We start from the raw sequence: 21,113 nt of genomic DNA, 5'->3' as shown, positions 1-21,113 counted from the left end.
AATTTTTTAAATTAGTAAATAAAATTTGAATTATAACTTAATTAGTCTATAATTGATCACCTTTAACCATTAAATATGTAAGAATAAGACCATTTTACTTATGAAAATGTCGATGTCGATGGAAATATCGAAAAAAAGATTTTTTCTTTTAATGAAAATTGATGGAAATTATTTGAATATGTAAAGTGAACTTTTGACTTCTTTAGTGTTTTTCATAATAGGATTCATTTGGAAATTAGATAATTACTGATTTGGTTTCCAAACACATTTCTAAATTCTAATTAATTCGCATTTACTTTTTGACTACTCCTCTTTTCAAAATCAATCATCAATCTAATGTTCCAATCAAATTGACATAATTTTCAAACACCTCAATCTCATGATTGTGTCATTCATCCAAATTATCTACTAATGGGATCCATATGTGCTTCATATTCTACTCATTTGAACAACTATTTTCAAAACTTTCAGTCTAGGATAGCCGAGGAGAACTATTGTAATTTATATCAAAATTATCAAGATAGTGCACTAGATCCTTCGAGATCATCTTTTTGGTATTAATTAAATTACCTATTCTACTCCATGTTTCACCACTATTTGTATATAATAATATTTTATTTTTTTAAAAATTCTAAGATTAGTTCAATCTTTATATATGTCAATATTTCACACATATTGTTCAATTGTATATTTAAGGACTAGATTGGATTAGAAATTATCAATAAAACAAATTCCAAATCTTATTAGTTATACTTTATACAGTATTAAAATTCGAATGTTTGATTGAACAGACTAAGATTACAAGATCGAAGTTATGAGAAGTTATAGACTTTGGTGGCATAGTAGGAAGATGATGAAAATAAAATAACCTTAAAAGAAGAGAAAAAAAACATGTCGACATTTCGACATGTCGACGAGATAGGGGGAAAATAGACTTTTCTCCCCTATGTCGATGTCGACATGTCTCTCGACATTTTGAACCCTAGAGTACTCCTTTTGTTCATCCTATAAATTTTTCTTTTATAAATAAATCTTTAATGCTAGTAAATCTCATATTATTTATAATATAATGTTAATGCGTCAGAAAGTGGATAGGAGTATCATCAATATTTGGATAGCACTGATTTTTTTTTCATAGTACAACTCTCGTGGGTGGCCTATGCTCAAATAGAACCTTCAACCTTACGAGGCTCAAGCATCTAAAAATCATTTTTAAAACTTACCTCTAAACATACAAACTATAGTGTTTCTTCATCTAGGTGCTATAATTGAGCACCAAACAAAGCTTCGAAATAATATTTCGATAGAGGACGAAAAAATTATCTTATTACCAATAAATAGAGACATTTTTTAAAAAACTTTTATTTTAGGGATAAGTACACATATAGCCTCTTGAAAGAACGTAATTAAACAAATAGATTAAATCTTTGTAATTTACATATTTGTCACAAAAGAGATCCGTTTAAGATGACACCAAAGTGAAAATTAGCAAGATACCAATGTTCATATATTTTTAATAAACAAAGAAATATATTACAAATATGAAAAAAACAAAAAATTAAGTCACCTCCACATACCCGAGCCCGACCCTCAACTAAACATTCGATTTTCACGTAGACGAAGCATGCACCCGACCTTTGGGCAACCCCATGGTAGAAGCACATGACTGGGAGAGGGATGGACAGCAGATTGGAGAAGAAAAAGGGAGGCTTTTACTTATTTATTATTTAAAAAAAAAAATCATGACATCAAGGTTATATTAACATTTTAGTAGGAAAAACTCCAAATTTTATAGAGTATATGTTGGGTAGTTTATGGTATATGTTTATCACAGGGGTATATTATTATCATACTAGTATATATTATATAATATTTTGGAGAAGTATATTTTTATCATACTAGATAAAAATAAAAAACGGAATATATTACATAATAATAGTGGTCGGAATATCGGAATATTTATATAACCTAAAAGTTTAGTATTAACCAATAAAAAATATATATTATATAGTCTTTGTGAGGAGTATATGTTATCATACTATTAAAAAAAACGACGGAAAAAGAGATGCCCAATAAAAAAATGCCATAAAGAAAATAATATACACCACATGTAGGAAGAAGAAATTCGGAAATTAGATAAGAGAGATTTTTCAAATTTTGATTACAAAAGGGATACAAGAAAAATATGGAATTTTAAAGTTGGGGAGAGATTTGAAATTCAAATATGGAAAAAGTAGATAAAAATCAAATCTAATAATTTAAATAAAAAATAAATTAAATTGAATAAAACACAAGCCATTCGTAAAATATAGTTTCACAAAATATAGTTTGTAATTTGACCTAGGTTTGAGAATTCCTCTCTATTTTATTTATATGTTCTTTTGTTAGGCTCGTAATCAGCTATTGGCCTACGTCTGTGAATGTCAGTTCAATTATATGCGCATATTGAGATTTGTCATTATCTTTCTGTCCACCTTCAATAATCCCATTAGTCAAAGTAATCATAATTCATCGGTTATTACATATATCTCCAACTAAGGGTTGTGAGTTCGATCCTCCATCCACATGTTGTACTAAAAAAAATACTAGTATTCATGATGGAGACTCAACTTTGTTGGAGTTTTGTTTGGAAGTTATTTTCTTAATTGAATTGTCGTTTTCGTCTAACTGTGTTGTTTATGTTTGTGTCTTTATGTTGTTTGTGTTGTTCTTCTCTATATTTCGATTTTTTTCAGCGTATGATTTATTTGTTTATGTTGCGCCTTAATCTTACATGGTAAGATCCATATTTTTCCGTTGCAATAATACATATATATATCCATTTATAAATAATAATAATAATAATAAAACTCGTAAATTTGAGCGTTTAATAAATAATATATTTATTATTTTCACTAAATAAGACATTTATTATTTTCAAAAACTTTGATCCCTCAAAATGCCACATCATTTTTTTATTGTCACATCATCTAAAAATTGACACCTCAAATGCCACGTCATTTTTTCATTAGTCAAACAACGATAAAATTGATTCAGGGACCATTTGGGGATTAAAGTGTCGCTTTTTGAACTTCAAAAACCACATTGACACCGAGCTCAAAACTCAATGACTAAAAAGTCTATTTTACCCTAAATTATTTTATATTCTAAATTATATTTATAATTAAAAATTAATATATATATATATATATATATATATATATATATGATAAATACAAGGTCTTTTAGATTTGGGACCTTAGTCAATCGCCACACTCGTCCATAGCTTAACCTGACTTTGAGAACAAGAAAAAAGAGAGAGAGTATTAAAGTAATTTTTTTTTTCAAATCTAAGATGAAATAACTCGGGGTAGGTAACCTTTTCGCCCTATATTGAACACATTTATTTATAAGATTTCTATGACAAGATTTTGAATGATTTTTTTGTATAAAGAGTAGATGTAATATTTAAAAGTAGATTTTGAATTTTTTCTTAAACGTAGAAAATTAATATGACAATCACTAAAATAGAGACGCGGGAAACTAAAACAAAATTTTTAAAAATTAAAGTATAAAAATGAAGTTTGTATGTGTTAGATACGAAAATCTACCAAGGCATGGAGGACGATCTGTCAAGTCGTCCGTGAGGTCGTCGAGCTTCACTTGAGAATAATCCGGAGGTACCTGCAAGGAGGTAAGCCACTATGACGCCCAAGTTAGTATATAATTCGGGCTCAACAGATCAGCGTCAGATAGATTTCGTACTTGAGCTAGCGGTATGGTGTATTTATAGCGGTCAATGGGGTAGATAGTCGACCCATCGGGGTTTTCCCCTACTCGTGCTGGGCGCTCCTGAGCCACCTCCGGTCTTGCTGTTGACCCTTCCGTTTCCTATCGCGCTAGGTAAGATTGGGATTCACATCACATCAATTGGTGCTTTCGAATCACCCCAGAAAATAAAAGGAAAATAATAAATGTTATGTTGGCTCTGTTTTCGTGACTAAATAGCAGTAAACAAACAATGAATACTTGGCGCTTAGAACCTTACACACCCAGCAGCAGCTGTTAAATGAGGTTAAAGAAAAACGTGAGAAATGCGATTGAGGAGTAAATCGGGGAAGAGGATTTCTACTTGCTGCCTTCCTTATCCGAAAGAATACTATCTCTCATCACTTCAAACCACTACTGCCCAAATATTCATGGCTCTCTCCCAAGATACCCTAGGTATGCTTTAGCCCGATTCCCACCGTAACCAAAACATGCATTACCATCGATTTATAGGCTCTGTAGGATGAACCCCATCCCTGGATATTCATCCTCCTACTTCGACGAGGAATACTACAGCTAAAGGAAGTAATGCTACTTAACAGGGACTCTTCCGAGCCTCAAGTAAGTCAACACACTAACCAAGTAGGCCAAACAAGTCTAGTGAGATGGAAAAATTAAGGACACTTTCATTTAAACAACATTTGAAGTTTTGAACATAGTAAGCAACGAATAATACAAGTGTTAAGAGATTCCCCTCTCCGAAGACGAGGGTTAGTTCATATTAAAAAGGAACAAGAAAATAACGAAGAATGAAGAAGAAATCATTGTCGAAGGTGATAACAGAGAATAAGAAGCTTCCTCAGGTGTACAGTGTAAGCCGCGAGCAAGACAGGTACCCTTCAACTCCTTCTTTGATGAAAATAGCCTCTGTCAACGAGAGAATGTTCCCTCAAATTGATGCTACCTCCCAAAATGGGTCAAGAATCTCCCTCCTTGTCGGCTAGGGCATCATTTTCTTAGATACCGGGTCCTTTAAAATTAGGGCACCCCTTGGATGCTGTACGGACGCGGTAACATTTTCAGCTCAAGGAGTTACTACACTGTTATACGTTCTGGAACATCCAGACGAGTTGAAGGCTGCTGAATAGTACTTCTTTTTCCATATTCAGCATATCTCTCGTGAACTTAGCAGCACACCTCTCATCCTTATCTGAATTTAGCTACTTTTGCAATAACTATCAACTATTGAGCATTTAATCCTAATAAGAGAAAATTAGAAATTGCAAGAGCTTAGAGCCCGCTCGATGTATTCTCACTTTTTCTTAGGTTTATTGCTAATGATCCTCACGTTTTCGCACAATAAATGCCCCAAATAGCCTGTTAAACACTATCTAAATGAGAGTTATCAGCTAGAGGTTGAGCGATTTGTTTGATCAGGCTACGACAGCGTTCTTACAGACGATGCCAACTGTTGATGCGAAAATCTGCCAAGGCACGTAGGGTGACCTGTCAGGTCATTCGTGAGGTCGTTAGGCTTCACTTGAGAATAATCTAGAGATACCTGCAAGGAGGTAAGCCACTCAAACGCCCAAGTTAGTATATAATCTGAGCTCAATAGATCAGCATCAAACATATTTTGTACCTAAGCTAGCGGTGTGGTGGTGTATTTATAGCGGTCAATGGGATAGATAGCCGTCCCATCGGGCTTTTCCTCTGCTCCAGCTGGGCTCTCTCGAGCGACCTCCGGTCCTTGCTGTTGACCGGTCCATTCCCTGTCGCGCTAGGTAAGATTTGGCATTTTGCTTATCCTACCAAGTTACTAAGGCCAACATGTTAGGTCGGTCCTTCCAACTTTGCTTGAACAGGTCGGCTGTGCACAGTGACTCCCAACCATATGAATGGCAAGAGCTACAATAATTCTATTTGATCAATGTCCAACGAAAATGTAACCAGACAAATTTTAAGATGACATGGTTACCAATATGCCATATAATAATTTGAAACAATTTTTTAAAAATATAGTGCTTATTTATTTATTTATTAGTATTATTATTATGGGAAGTCAACAAAACTAGGTATACAGTATGAATAGATCTTGAAAAAAATAATAATAAGAAGAAATTAATAAAAAAAAACCAAGGAGTGCTGAGGAGTAACCTACATTTTTGTAAGGTTCTTCGGACTTTTTCTGACTCAGATTGGGTTAGAGACCCCTTATCGTGGTTCTATGACAGAGTTTTGTTATATTTTGGGTCCTAAGAAGTGCTATGAAATAAACTACATTTCTCTAAGGTTCAAGATATTTAGCTAATACTTCTGTTATTTTTATGACTCAAGTATATCACAGCAGTCTTTGTCAAAGAAGATTGGGCTTGACCTTTTATTTTGTTAAGGCCCAAATCTCTATTGGAGAATTTTTTGTTATGTTGGTGTGGCCCTTAAACCCTAATATTGCCGTGGGATTCAACAAGTGCAGCAGAAAAAGCAAGTTGGGAGTTTATCTTCTTCCGTGCAACACAGCAACGGAGGGTGAAAAATACAGAAGTCTCATTCTTGTATTTTTTTCCATTGTTTTTACCTTTTTCGTTAGTTGCTTTGCTTAGAGTTTGGGTTTGTTTTTCTCTCCTCGTTCCGTTTGTACTGTTATAAGTTTGCTCTCACCTTGCACGGTGGATGTAGACCACATTGGTCGAACCACTATAAATTTTTGGTGTCGTCTTGTCTTTCCGTATCTACTTGATTTAGTGTTAATATTGCTTGGTGGATTTATCTAGATGTTGAATAATGCTGTTTGATAAAATAAGTAAGTGGTTATTGGTGCATTTTTGCACAACAACTTCAACTAAGCTATTTTGGTTTGCACCATCTGCTACAAGACTTACATAATTTTAGTTCTAAATCTTTTTTGCTTTTACTTGGTAATGTTTCACCTATTCAGCTCATTCTTGTAACTTAGTGTTTCATGGCCGCACGAAGCACATTAATAGACTCTCATTTTGTTTGTGAGAAAGTTGTTCGGAAGGATCTTCAACTTTAAGTTTATTCCTGATACCCGCTAGCTGGCTGATCTATTCACAAATTTGGATAGAGAATATAGTCATCTGCCTCAAATTTGGCTGTGAAAGCCAAATCAATTTCATTTTAATTGATTTTAATTAATTTGGCATCAATTTCGATTAGTTAAAAAATTTCCGCTAATTTTTTAAAATTTGAACTTCTTTTATCTTTTTTTTGTCAAGCGAAAATATTTTGAATGAATAAGACAGCTATTTCAACACAATTTGTATTGTACTGCACAATAATTTTATTTTATTATTTTTAAGTACCATTGTCAATGAGTTATCGAACAGCTATTTAATTTGTTATTTTAGATGTTAAAAAAGGCCACCTAATAACTTTTGAGAAGTATAATTTAGCCCCAAATTATCAAAAAGTTCTTTAAAATCTATTGTAGCAGCCCAACAAATGTTTAAAAGCATTCATCTTTTCTAAGAATTAAACCATAAATGCCAAATTAAACATGGAAAAGAAAATTAATTTTAGTCCATGACATTTAATAAAAAGAATCCTAACCAAAACTACTGAATACAAGAGAAAAGTTCTGTAAATAACAAAAATAAAAGGAAAATAAAAGGAATACCCTATTAAACAGAAAATGTAATGTGGCTAATAGGGTTGGAACTCCCATTTTTCATATCCTAAATTTGAGGTCGAATTTTAGTAAGTTGTTGAGGCACATATCTACTCCAGAACCAATGTTGTCTCCAAACACACGACATGTCTTCGATAGGGATGCCCTTTGTCTCCGGCAAGAACAAATAAATGAATATGGTCATCACAGCCACGAAAAAAGCGAAGAAGAAGAACAACCCAAATTTCATATGGCAAAGCATGGTGAGGAAGATTTGGGCAATCAAAAAGGTAAAGAACATATTCACCGATGCTGTTACGCTTTGAGCAGCTGATCGAATTTCAAGTGGGAAGATTTCGCTTGGAACTAGTCATCCCAAAGGTCCCCAAGACCATGCAAAGACTTGAACATATATGCACATGAACAACACCACAACACCATCATACCACTTGGGTAAATAAGCAACCTCACCAGAAACTCCAAATTTCCAAGCTACGAAGATAGCCACCAAAACCTACAAATGATCTCACATCTTTATTAGAATCAAATCAATCCGGAGACAAAAATCTTTTGAAAAACTATCATTTGTTGATCTTATTTTTGGCTCAGTTTTGTTCTAGAAAACAAAATAAAACTTATTTGAAATAGTAAAATTTTAATCACCTGACAAATGAACATGATGGTTCCACCGAGCAAGAAAAGAATCATCCTTCCCCACTTATCAGTACCATACATAGATACAAAAGTTGCCAAAACATTAATACCACCAGTAATGACGGATGAAAGAAGAGAAGCATTGTCTCCAAAACCAATAGTCTTAAATAGCACCGGAGCATAGAACATGACCACATTGATCCCTGTTAATTGCTGAAAAATGGGATTAAAACGGACATTACCAATTGTGGTCTGTTTTGTCTCTCTCTCAAATTCCTCCATGGATGTGTCACTGCTTTAGCAGCAATACTTGCTGTCACTATATCTTGAAATTCTGCATCTACATCCTTCAAAGACACACCGCGAATGCTTTGGAGCATTACTCTTGCCTTCTCGATTTCGCCTCTTTCCAACATTGAAGTTGGAGTATCGGGAAGAAATAGAGCCGAGATTGTGATGAACAATGCAGGCACTGCCGCACCACCTAGACTCACGCGCCACCCCCATCCGCCATGAATCTTGGCAGTACCAAAATTAACAAGATTTGCCACTAGAATGCCAATCGTAATCGAAAGTTGAAAAACAACATTTAGAGAGCCTCGATATTTAGAAGGAGTCATCTCTGAGACATAAAGTGGAACAGATTGAATGGAAAATCCAACACCAATGCCCAAACAAATACGACTGATAATTAGCATTGCAAGGTTCTGAGCAGCAGCATTAATGGCGGCACCAACCAAGAACACAAAGCCACCAAGAAGCATAGACTTTTTACGACTGAAGGTTTTGGTGATCCAAGATGCTACAAAAGAAGCCAAAAGTGCAGCCAAATAAAGAGAGGAAGTAAACATGGTGAGGGCAACACTATCAAATTTGCAGTACTGATTGGTTGAAGTGTCCAAAGCTTCTTCCTCATAAATAGATGGGAAAAATCTCTGTAAAAACGGAGCCATAGACGTGACGCCACCCAATCAGATCAACAAAGCAAAATAATAATTAATAAATTATAAATTATAAATTATATGGGTCGTCTTCTAGGGCCTTTTCTAATAAATAAATTTAGTACATAAATTTTTACTCTTTCATGTATTATTTTGTATTATTTTTTTTTATGGGTACGCATTATCAAACTTTCATTTATTTTAATTTCCAAATTTTTTTTACCTATCAAAATTATTTATAATATTGAATTAATTTATCAAATATATATTTTAAAACTCTTTAATATTTTCTACCGGTGATGGGCTTCCTAATCTTTCAAAACGAACTTTTCATTTGTCTATACCTTAAGTTGGCCTTACGTGACCAAACAACCCATTTATTACCTGAGATACCGATGTCATAACCGAAGATAAGCCCACCCATAGCAGCAACAATGCAGGTTATCAACACATAAGAAGTTAATTCTCCGGGATAGTTTTTAATCGAACCACCTTGATTACCATTTATCTCGAAACCGCCGCCAGCCATCTTAAGAATCAAAGAGAGGAAGTAGGGAATTTGGACCGAGACTAATAGAAGAGAAGAGATTGCAGGATGTGAAAAAATAAGGAGTCGGTGGGGGAATGGAATATATAAGGCAAACATTTCCCAAGATAATTAGAAATCTATTTCCTAGTGAATTACTAAAATCCGTGTGTATGAAAGACTTCTTTAATGAGATAATTAAGTCATTCTAAAATTAAAATAGTATTTGTGTGTAAATGCCTCTGTAATATCTATTCATAAATAATTCATAAGATAATTCAAATTTTTGTAGTAAAAGATTAATATAAGTTATTTGTGGAAGAAAAATTATTTATTTAGGCTATTCTAAAACCATAAATTACATTGGGGTAAATTCTCGGTCCAAGTCCTGATATTTCGGGCTGAAAATAAAATTGAAATTTTTCTTAAAAAAAAAAAAATAAATTGGGGAAATTTAAATTTGAAGTTCAAATGCAAAATGGAAAAAGAAATCTGTAATTTTGAATCCAACTGGAAAGCATAAAACACATTTTTCAAATTTCGAATCTATTAAATTTCCTTCGTTATTGGTTTATCATCTATATGCAATTGCACACACGATTTGATTAACAATAAATTTATTTTTTACGTTTAAAACAATACTAAATTTATTTAAAAGTTTCTCATTTGCAAGCTCCAACACGGTGCAAGGTTCTTGACCAGTTGAGTCGTTCGATTCGACATCCCGTTTGTTATTTATTCACTTTTAGAACTGTAAAAAAAATTTAACGATGGGGATTAGATCATTAGCCGAACGTCCCGTTTCTTGGTTTTAGTTTACAATTTTATTGAAAAAATTTCACGAAACATTCTCAAAATTATATAGAAATTTTGAAAGAAAAAAACGAAATCAATTTTCTTTCTTGTGTTTGTTTTCAATTTTTTTCCAAACATAAATAAAAATATTATTTTACGATTCCCAAACATGTGTTTTTTTTTAATAAAATAGAAAGAATTAAGAAACAATATCAAATGTAAGTTTATTTTTCTTTGTTAAAAAAAAAAAAGAAAACAAGAAGTATAAAGTAAGAAACAAGAAACAAGAATGTCACAAAATAAGTTCTTAATGGCAATGTTCGTGGAGTTTCATCACATAATAGAAGAGTGAGGGATTTTTTTTTAATAATACTTTAATTCAAATTTATTCCAAATATATATCAACCTTCAAACTATTTCTAAGAATAATGCTTGGAAAGTTATAGGTCGTAGCCACTTCACAATTTTCGAGTTGCATGGCACTTTGTTGGCGCCATGTGTATTTTTTTTTTTAATTCTGGCATGTCGTCTCTTCAAATAGACAACATATGTCTAAATTGGCAAAATTACTACTCTGATATAGTTGTTGTAAGTTTGCTTTTTAATCTGAAGTTCATGATTCAAGTCTCCATTATATCACTTTTTCTTTTCATTTTTAGTAAAAAACATATTATTAAGAAAAATATAATTAGTGTTTTTACTGAATACTATAATTATTACATTAATATAATTCATTTCATTTACTTTAATGGTAAAATAAAATCTATCTTTTATTCTAAAATATTTTAAAAACAATATATCTTTTAATAGTAATTATTTTTTTTAGAATTAGTACTGGTTTCAATAATATATGTTTTTACTAGTGATTTTTTTTTATAATTAGCAATCGTTTTAGAAAATTAAATTTTAATAAGTAACATTTATTTAAATTTTTTTAAAAGAGAAATAATTACAATATAATTTATTTTATTTATTTTTATAATATGAGTAGGTGCTAATTACCATTGAGCTACGTTCATGTAGGTAAATATAAATTCTATCTTTTCTTCTAAAAGAATTTTTTAAAATGATATTTTTTTAATTAGTAGTTATTTATTTTAGAAGAGAATATAATTTCAATATAACATTCTATTGAATAAAAAATAAATGAAAATGTAATATAATAGAGACGAATCCTACGAACTAACTTCTTCCTTGTTAGTTGTCCGGCCTAGAAACAACCAATATCCAAAATCAATCCTTTAAAATTCAACCAATTACTAAGCAAATCTTATCTACCCAATTTTTCGATTCAGAACACCTTTTTTATGCAAAACAATTAAGAAAGTATGGATTTGGGTTACAAAACCAGATCTGTAAACTCGATTAAAAAACCTCTAAATTCAACAATAACAAACTTTAAAATTACAAAAATCGTTATAAATCAATATGGACTAAATTTACAAAAAGCTTCTCAACAAGCTTAAAAACCTTCAAAACAATTGAAAATTTGGGGATTTTAAATCTGTAAAATTTTCTGTTTTATAAAATAAAACTAGGGCCTCCAAATTGAAAAACAAGCTTACCATCACTATACCTGATTTTGCACAATTTTGGCATATGTCAACATGCCAGATTAAAAAAAGAAAAAAAAACACATGGCACCAGCAAGCGCCATGCAACTCGGGAATTGTGAAGTGGCATAGAGAGACGATCTATAATTTTCCAAGCATTATTTTTGTAAATAGTTCGAAGGTTGATATATATTTGGAATGAATTTGAATTAAAGTATTATTAAAAAGAAATCTGAGTGAGCCTTATTTTGCTTTTCGTATATGTAAATTAGATGGAAAATTGTGAGTTCGAATCTCCACCCCACATGTTCTACTAAAAAAAACAAAAAACAAAGCAGAGATAACTAGAATTAAAGCAAGAAAATATCCTTTAACTAAAGAAATAGGAAATATGCTACTGTTATTACGTCATAATTATATGCTCCTCAAATTGACTTTTACATTAATTAATGGTTATTTAAAAGATCCAAAAAAATATGTTATGTAAATGAATTATGGATAGGGTGGTTTTCCCCTCCTGCATGTTTTTATAAATTTTTCAAAAGTCCAAACATCACAGAGCATGAATAAAGAAGAGTTAATTTTACTTTTACATGTAAAAAATTTGACTCACATTGCCAAAATTCATCATCAATCGTTACAAAATAACAGCCAAGCATATAATTAAAGCCTATTTGATTACCCAAAATTGATCATTACAACATTACAAAAAGAATCTAATTCTCACCATCACTACTCAACTCAGATTCATATTCTTCTTCCCCGTAAAGAACATCATCGACTTCTTCATCATCATCGTCACTCTCATTTTCATCTATTACGGGACCGCGTTGTATCGCTGGATCGGTTATGTTGGCCGATGCCCTTTCAATCTGTCAAATATGAAAAACAATGCAACCCAACATAAGCTTTTCAAAAAAAATATATATATATATAGATACATATGAAAAAAATTGCCTAAAGAATGTAAGATCACTCACTTGTGCCAATACCAGTTGCAAGCGACCTGATAATTGAAGTAGAGGCTGAACCGCAGTTTCTTTGGATTTAGTAATCTGGAAGAGGAAAAGATTTATCAACTCTTGCATTGCCTTTTAATAATATTAGCAATCTTCATTTCTCAATTGGTTTTCCTTATTTTCATTTGGTTTGTATTCTCTTTTACAACTCAAAGACATAGTTGTAGATTTATAGTTGTACAATCTATAGAACAGATCCAACTTATGGCATGTATATTCTCGTGAATGACTTATTTTTCCCAAAAAAAAAAGGTTACTATTCCTTCTAAAACAAGGATTTGGGCCACTCAATCACAATTTTCTAAAACAGAACTGATTGCAAGACAGTTCTCCAAAGTTCAATATGAGAACTTTTAACACTTTTTAACTCTTTCCACAATGAATGCAAGACAGGCAAATCGAGAAGAGAAGGCATGCGAAAACTAAATACCGAAAGCGAAGGCAAAGGCAAAGCGACAGACTACCTTAAATAGAGAATCAAGTATCTGATTCGATTGTTCTTGAGACAAGACATGTTGGCTGTGATTCAACAATAAACTATAAATCCATGGTAGAACATTCTTTCCGCTACGCAACCTGGGGCAGACGAAACAAATCATTCGGTTACCCAAAAAACAGGATTATTTAACAAGTTGAAAAGAAGCTACATTCAAGTTAAACACAAATATCTAAGCCTATTTTTACCTGGATTGCCAGATGTTAACCAAGTTTCTGAGTAACTTGCATGCATCGACTGGTGCCAATGATAAGACTGCCTCTCTTAACTGAATAATAACATTGTGATGAGTGTTATAAACTAGAAACTTAAAGGAAAAAAGTACAAGGAACAGTTGTTTGAAATTGACAGTCATCACAGACTTTTTTCTGCGACATATTAGCTTCGAGATCGATGCCCTTGAATATTGTAGACTTCAGGATGGATTCAGATGTATGATCATCTGTAGTGTTCAGTATGCCTAGCGATCGAAGTTGGTCCTCAATGCAAACTGCTGTAGAGCCCTCTTCTCCAGCATCGTCTGGGCAAAGTTAAATTGCAACAGATAAGATCAAATTGTTTTCAAAAACTCAGTTTCAAAGAATATCAATATTAAACCATATTTGGTCTCAGTCTATCACAGAAAACTCAAGTAAGATTGTTTGCTTGAAGAAAAAAGTGAAGGTTTTATAGGTCAATGCTTCTGGAGCAATCTTATTGGAAGTTTGATTAGAAGAAAATAGAAAAAATTGTTGGAAATGACTATAATAAGATCTTGGTATCATGAGTCCTCATTGGAGCACTTTTGTAAGCCTTTTGGAGTAAATTTCATCTATCAATTTTTTTATAGAACAATATAAAAACCGCAAATAAGATAGCTCGAATTGTTGTTTGTACCTTCTGATCGGCTCCTGTTGTCGACTAATTGAGTCATTACTTCATTGCGGCCGACTTGCAAATCTTGATATAAGGTGCTTTTCTCTTGAGAATTGAAAACCTTCGGAATGGGACGTAAGGCATCTTCGACATTAGCTCGATCTAATACAACCACTGCAGAATATAAGAGAAGTGGTTAATGACCAAAAAGAACTTACGAGAATAGAAAATAATTCATGTTTAAAGGAAAGCAGCAGTATAAAATAATAAAGCTTATAAATACAGTTCATACACAAGACTTCATGATTTAAGCAATAGTGAACGAAAATTTCCAAGTAAGGTCTCACCTCCACCCTGTACATCTAAGCCCTTCTTGAACTTTCCAATCGATTGATTTGGTAGAAGAATTCCATCATGGGAGCTGCTTAAGATAATGTCAGTTCCAGAATGCACCACAACAGTCTGAAAGCATGGTTTCACTGGCAACCCATGTGCAAGGAACACTTGCACCGAGCCAGGTTTAGGAATTCCGTGTAATTTTGCTGTGTAAATTGCAGGTATCGCCCATTTTTTACTCTTGGAGGAAATATCATTATCAGATATTGATACTTTAGTAGGCTTGGCATTTCGTAACTCCTCAAGATTCTGTCCATACCAATAATAACAAACACCAATTTCTGATATAGCCAAAATGTTTAGAGTAGTTTCACCGGCTCCGTTCTTCATGCACCTACTGTCCACAAAGACAGCAGGGTGCTCCATTGCAAGAACACAACTAGCTGACTGCTTTTTCTCTCCACCTAAACTCCAAATCACAATATACCTTTCACCAACAGCGGACGAGAGGATGTATTTCCCATCTTCAGTAAAAACCATACATCGAACTGCTCCCTATTGTCAGAAGAGAAACAATTATCCAACAAGAACTTGGCAGTCATAAACAACAATGAAATACCAACAGAGAAGGTAGAGAATATAATACTCACAGGATGACCAGAAAACTTTTGTATCTTTTTGTGGTCAGAACAATTGAAGATCTTCATTTGTGCAGCTGCAGTTGCTATTATCTTGCCATCTAATGCCAGCCAAAAACCAAACCAAACATGTACTCAGTCAAATATCTCCAAATGCTTTTTGCTTTTCTTTTTTTCTTTTTAATAACCAACGTACTACAGAGCTCTCACTAACCTGAGAAGGCTTTGCCTACCCCAAAACCAGTTCCGAGAGACAACAGAGTAATAAAATTATAAAATTTTCACTCAAGGGCTTGAACGTAGAACCTTTCAAGAATCTCTAACGGTCCCAAGCCCTTTCCACTAGTGCCACCCTTGGCAGTTATCTGATACTTATTTCTCTTCCAAGTTTATTTTACTCATCCAAGTCTGATCATTGTAAATAAGTGACAGCCAAAGATTGTTTTGCTCTAGGGAAAAGAGGAGATTTGGAAATAAAGCAACAAGATAAATGTGCATGTGAATACCTGGTGAAACAGAAATACAAGATATTGGCTTTGTGGAAGCCTTAAACTTCCTCAGCAGGTTTCCCGTCAAAGAATCAATTTCGCATAGCATTCCATTGGCACCAGCGGTATAAATGCATTGACCATGAGTAGGAAATGAAATTGTAGTAACACCCCTGCACAAGAGAAAGATGACTGAATGCAAGACAACTCTGACTCTTTTTTTCACTTTCCCTTTTTTGGCAAGTACGTGGGATTGGGATATAGTGGTGGTTCATCCGACTGCATTGTTAAGAAAATACTTACAACTTCCTAAAGAATGTTGTCTACTCAGAGAACTGTGAAGAGACAAAACAAGTGGTACCATAAAACAGATTTTCGATCTTACCCAGGATGACAATCACTTATTTTCCACTTCAATTCACCAGCTGATACATCAAGAGCCAACACATCCCCACTACCAGTTCCTAACAATAACAACGAACATTGGCGCTTTCTTTTTCTCTGTATGGAAAAAAGAACACCTACAATAATGACATACTTAAAACACTCGAGAAAATTAAGAACCCATAACAAGAAATCTATTAATCTAGTTTACAAATGAGAAACCTTTTTTTCCCATGACAACCACTTCATGCATTTGTAATCAATTGATAGATGCCCTTTTTCTGGTTTCGTGAGTATGCTCGTTGAATTAGATGTAAAGAAATCTGCAAATTCAGCCTGTATCTGGCCCTTCAATGTGTCCCATATCTAATGACAAGAAGAGGCAAAATAATCATAATTTGAAAGAAAAAAAATGAAAGTCAAACAAGTTGCTATTACTGCCCAAAAACAACACACCACAAGTAAACATGTGAATGAGACAACTAATAGTTGAACCTTAATGGCCTAATGTCCCATATTCTGAAAAGAATTTACATTTTAAAAATCTTCTTGAAAAGATAATACTTAGAAGAAAGTTCCTACGGTCTCTATTCTCCTAGCAAGTAAATCACACATACAATTCTGAAACTTGCCTGAAATCATCACAAAACCCAAAGGTATGAGCTGATAAATTGTGATATATTTAGTCTTTTATATTCTTCACTCTCCCTCTCATGGATGGGCTCAAATATTAATTTCGTTCACAAAACAACACATGGACTATTAATATCAATTAAATAGAAACTGATATTATATAGTTCAAAGCTCAAACTCAAACCACCTACTTCTTTAATATCGATTTGAGCCAGCTTACGTCCACCATGACTAACCTCATTAGACAACCGACTAACCCTACTACATTTAGTGAACAATGAAACTCGTAGAATATTAAATCTTAGGGAGGTGGCCACCATAGTTTTAACTCATCCCCTTTAAGTCCATTACATTTTTCATCTCATGCCTCCTACTTTGATACGATATTATATCAACACTTAACCGATAAGTTACCTAACAACTGACCATGGTAAAAGTTTTGCAAAATAAATAAACAGTCAAGAAATAATGTACAATAGCCCCAAATAATGTTCTCATAATCGGCATTTGGCGTACAGTGAAAAAAGAGATACCTTAATTCGACCATCTCCAGAGCTGATAGCAAAGAAATGCAAATCAGAGCTATAAGATGTCAGTAGATCTCTGATATTTGACAATCCCATGATTCTGAAATTTAGAATAATAAAAAAATAAAAAAATAAACACATGAGGAAATGGAATAATCATGAACCATATACCTTCCTTTATTTCCCTTGAGAGGTATAACAAGATAACAATGAAGTTATTAACACAAAATAAACTTGCTGAATGAGTAAACTGAAAAAAAAGGAGAAATAAATAAAATAGCATGAAAATCACTAAAAACGAAAGAGAAGATTATAACACCCTAAGAAGCACGGAGCGAGTTGGGAATACGTCTATTTTTTTAAATACATTTTAGGATATATGTAAATTTAACACAAAAAATGCTAAATACAATAAAATGCATAAATATGAAGTGAATTACATCCTTCAACAAAAGTTACGAAACAAAGTTACAAATGATCAATACAGTGACAAAACAAAGAAGGAAGTGACGTAAACGAGGATTGTTTTTATCAGAGCTTACCTAACAAAAAAGAAAAACAAAACAGAGGCAGGGGAGTTTATCTAAGAAAAAAAAAAAAGAAAAACAGAGGCAGGGGCGTCGGTGGCGGCAGCAAGGGCGGGCGGCGGCGGCGTCGGCGTCGGCGGCAAAGAACAGCGGCGTCGGCTTCGTGGGGGAGGAATGGTGTGTTTTTGTTATCGTGGGTGGGTATTAGGTTTTTATCATTTATTTGTTTTTTTTTAAATTACTATGGGCATTGGCCTTTTTATTTGGGCCCAGAAAACTTATGCCCCTTCTCATTCTCATTATTTATTTTTATTATTATCTGGGACTTAGAATCATATTGCATAAATCTCCGTACCTTGATTTTTTTTAATTTGGGTTATGACCAATGACCATGAGCTTAAATCTCACCCGAGTATAAATCTCGCTAAACATTCATAAATTGAGACTTGTACAAATTCGTTCAAGATTCAGGCAAAATTCGAACGAGTTCGAAGAAAATACGTCGAAGATTCATGTAAAACTCGAGCGAGTTCAAAGAAAACTTGTCCGAGAATCATACAAAACTCGGCGAGTTCGAAGAAATTTACGGATTCACAAGCGAGTTTCAATAATTTGGAATAAATTTCAAATGAAGTCAATGTTATTATAATATAATATGCACAACTTGTTTGAAAACAATGTTAGCATGTGCTTTAAATTTAGAGATGTTAAATCTATTTTATTATTTACAATTAATGAAAATGAATTGAAGATACGAAATTATAGTGGGAGGGAACTAAAAAATTATAAACCTTTTTAACGTTCCAAAATATTCCTATTCTACAACTAAATATCGTTATGTATAAATATTTAATTATACAAAATGAATACAAAACTTTTTACATTCTAATTTTTCAGATTACATTCACCTCATATACATAATTTCATACAATATTTGTAATGACATTATTTTTAATATAACAATTAAAAATATATAGATATTTTTAAATTTTAATTTTTAAAAAAAATACTTTTTGCCTCATTTAGTCCTTTCTTTTTATATAATTTCAACCTCATTAAAGAAAAATTATTTTACTAATTATATTTATAATTATACTAATTATTTGAAAATTCTATAAGTTCCTGTGAATGAAATGAAAAAACTTTTTTGTATTATAATTTTTTAGATTAATTACCTAATATTATTAATTAATTAATTTACTATTTATTTCTTTAAAAAATATTGTAATTATGATCAATAAGTTCACCAAACATTTGAAATAAAAAAAATACACTAATTATAAAATAAAATAAAAACAATAGCAACAATTAGACTAAAACCTTAGCTATAGATTCATATCACAAATTGGATTTGTAATGTCAGTACCTAAGATCTGAGACATAGATCTAACATGTAATCTTGTAACTTGAATATGCCACCAACATCTTGAGACGTATTTGAAAATTGATGAATTCTCTAAGAGCAACTCTAGGATTCGAGATATAGATCCAACATCTGTTTCCCTTGAATATATCACCAACATCTTGAGACATCTTTGAAGATTGAAGAGGTTTTTTAGAACAATGAATTCAAAACGCTAAAAAAAATGAATGGATCTCTAAGTGTTTATGAACAATAGATGGTTAAAAGTTACAAAACATTAGAAATTCTATTATAAATTATAATTGAATGAATTTTTTAAAGTTGTATAAAAGACCTTTTGCATTCCAACCTTTTATATTCCATTATTGATAATTAATTATTAACTAATTAAATTGTGTGTAAAAGACTTTTTGCCTTCCAACTTTTTTATATTCCATAGAGTAATTATTAACTAATTTCCTTTGAAAAACAAATTATTAACTAATTAATTTACTATATTTAGATAAAGTGATAAAATAATTAATTGATTTTTTAAAATTAATTAGTAGTGGCATGTCTAGTAATTTAGAAATTGAAAGAGGGTCATATTAGTCTAAAATATATTTTGATAGGATTGTCCATTTTTAATATAGTATAGATAAATGAATTATTCATTGTATTGTCCAACCGACGAAGGTGGTGAAAGATTTTTAACCTTTTTAAATTATAAAATATAAAAAAAATTTGTTTTATTTTATTTATTAAACAACACCCATCCCAGAAGTAACTCATATTTTCAGGTTTTTCTTTTAAGTTTACCATTATTACTATTTATTTTTATTCTACAAAGAAAAAGAATGGTACAAGGCAGTAAAGAGAAAGGTAGTGATCTAACATGGGCTCATTGTGTGAAAATTGAAAAAGGGAAAAATATAAGACTCAAATTAAGATGTAATCATTGTGGAAATTCTTATTGGGGAGATATTTTTAGGATTAAAAATCATCTAGCACATACTCGAAAAGATATTTCTCCATGTAGTAAAGTTTCAGATGAAGTACGAGATTTTTCAAAAATTATTGAATGCAAACAAGAAAAATAAAGATGGAGGTGATTTTCATGATGAAGATGAAGGTGATATTGGTAGTAGCAAAAAAAAAAAATGATGATAGGTGCTTTTGGAAAGGGCATACAAAAATATAATTCTATTAATTTGAACACAATATGGAAGAAAGGCGATAGAGAAAGTGTTTGCAGAGATGTTCGTAGATTTTTGTATTCAACTGCCATTTCTAATTTTAATTTAGAGATAATGTTTTCGGAATGGTTGTTTTAGAAACTTATTTTAAAATTTTAAAATTTTACATTTTTAAATTTCTACCGGTAGGATTTTATTTTAATTTTAATTTTACCCTTATTTATTACATTTACATTTATTATAGTTATTTTTTTTGAAATATAAAAGGTTTAATTCCATAAATTATTATCATAATCCTTTAATTATTGTGGGGTCCATACCAATTTTAAACACTAATCCCTTAATTCACTCCCCTTAAAGATTGATTCTCTTGATTTACCAATATTATTAATTACAAAAAATCAAAATCATTCTCTCCCATTTTGCAATGGCCCAACATCTTCTCACCACTGAGCTTCGTATCCCATAACATTGAGTGTAAAATCCAACTCACTCTCCAACTACAACCCTAAGATAATCCGAATATAAACTAAAGTTCATATAAACGTCATTAAATCACTGTTAGCAACTCACACTCCAACTACAACCCTCGGATATATCCGGATATAAACTAAATTTCATATAAACTTCCTAAAATCACTGTTAGCAACTAGCTCTCCAACTACAATCCTCGGATATAACCGGATATAAACTAAATTCCATATAAACTTCCTAAGATCAATGTTAGCAACTCATTCTCCAACTACAACCCTCGTATATATCCGGATATAAACTAAATTCCATATAAACTTCCTGAAATCACGGTTAGCAACTCACTCTCCAACT

At 32.1% G+C, this 21,113-nt stretch overlaps 1 protein-coding gene and 1 pseudogene across 3 annotated transcripts; both read right to left on the bottom strand.

Moving 5' to 3' along the window:
* Positions 1–4,850: 4,850 nt before the first annotated feature.
* LOC111022992 (sugar transport protein 12-like) lies at positions 4,851–9,502 on the bottom strand (annotated as a pseudogene).
* A 2,908-nt stretch (positions 9,503–12,410) lies between these two features.
* Positions 12,411–17,962, bottom strand: LOC111022989 (transducin family protein / WD-40 repeat family protein). 3 transcript variants are annotated; one of them, XM_022300327.2, is made up of 13 exons: positions 17,766–17,962; positions 17,230–17,323; positions 16,286–16,429; positions 16,065–16,180; positions 15,698–15,852; positions 15,204–15,292; positions 14,565–15,108; positions 14,239–14,391; positions 13,725–13,882; positions 13,551–13,630; positions 13,331–13,442; positions 12,828–12,902; positions 12,411–12,719 (listed from the first exon to the last, which is right to left on the bottom strand). In XM_022300327.2, the coding sequence occupies exons 2-13, from the start codon at positions 17,317–17,319 to the stop codon at positions 12,564–12,566; spliced, it is 1,872 nt and encodes a 623-aa protein (XP_022156019.2). In that variant the 5' UTR covers positions 17,320–17,323; positions 17,766–17,962; the 3' UTR covers positions 12,411–12,563. The 3 variants fall into 3 exon arrangements, with proteins under 3 accessions (XP_022156019.2, XP_022156018.2, XP_087976224.1); XM_022300326.2 differs by having other exon boundaries at positions 17,230–17,962; XM_088120098.1 differs by having other exon boundaries at positions 16,065–16,200; positions 17,230–17,961.
* Positions 17,963–21,113: the final 3,151 nt, after the last annotated feature.

The sequence above is a fragment of the Momordica charantia genome (assembly GCF_013281855.1).
Source record: "Momordica charantia cultivar OHB3-1 chromosome 11 unlocalized genomic scaffold, Mcharantia_2.0 BLBB01000011.1, whole genome shotgun sequence".
NCBI lineage: Eukaryota > Viridiplantae > Streptophyta > Magnoliopsida > Cucurbitales > Cucurbitaceae > Momordica > Momordica charantia.
This window is presented reverse-complemented; position numbering and strand designations above follow the sequence as displayed.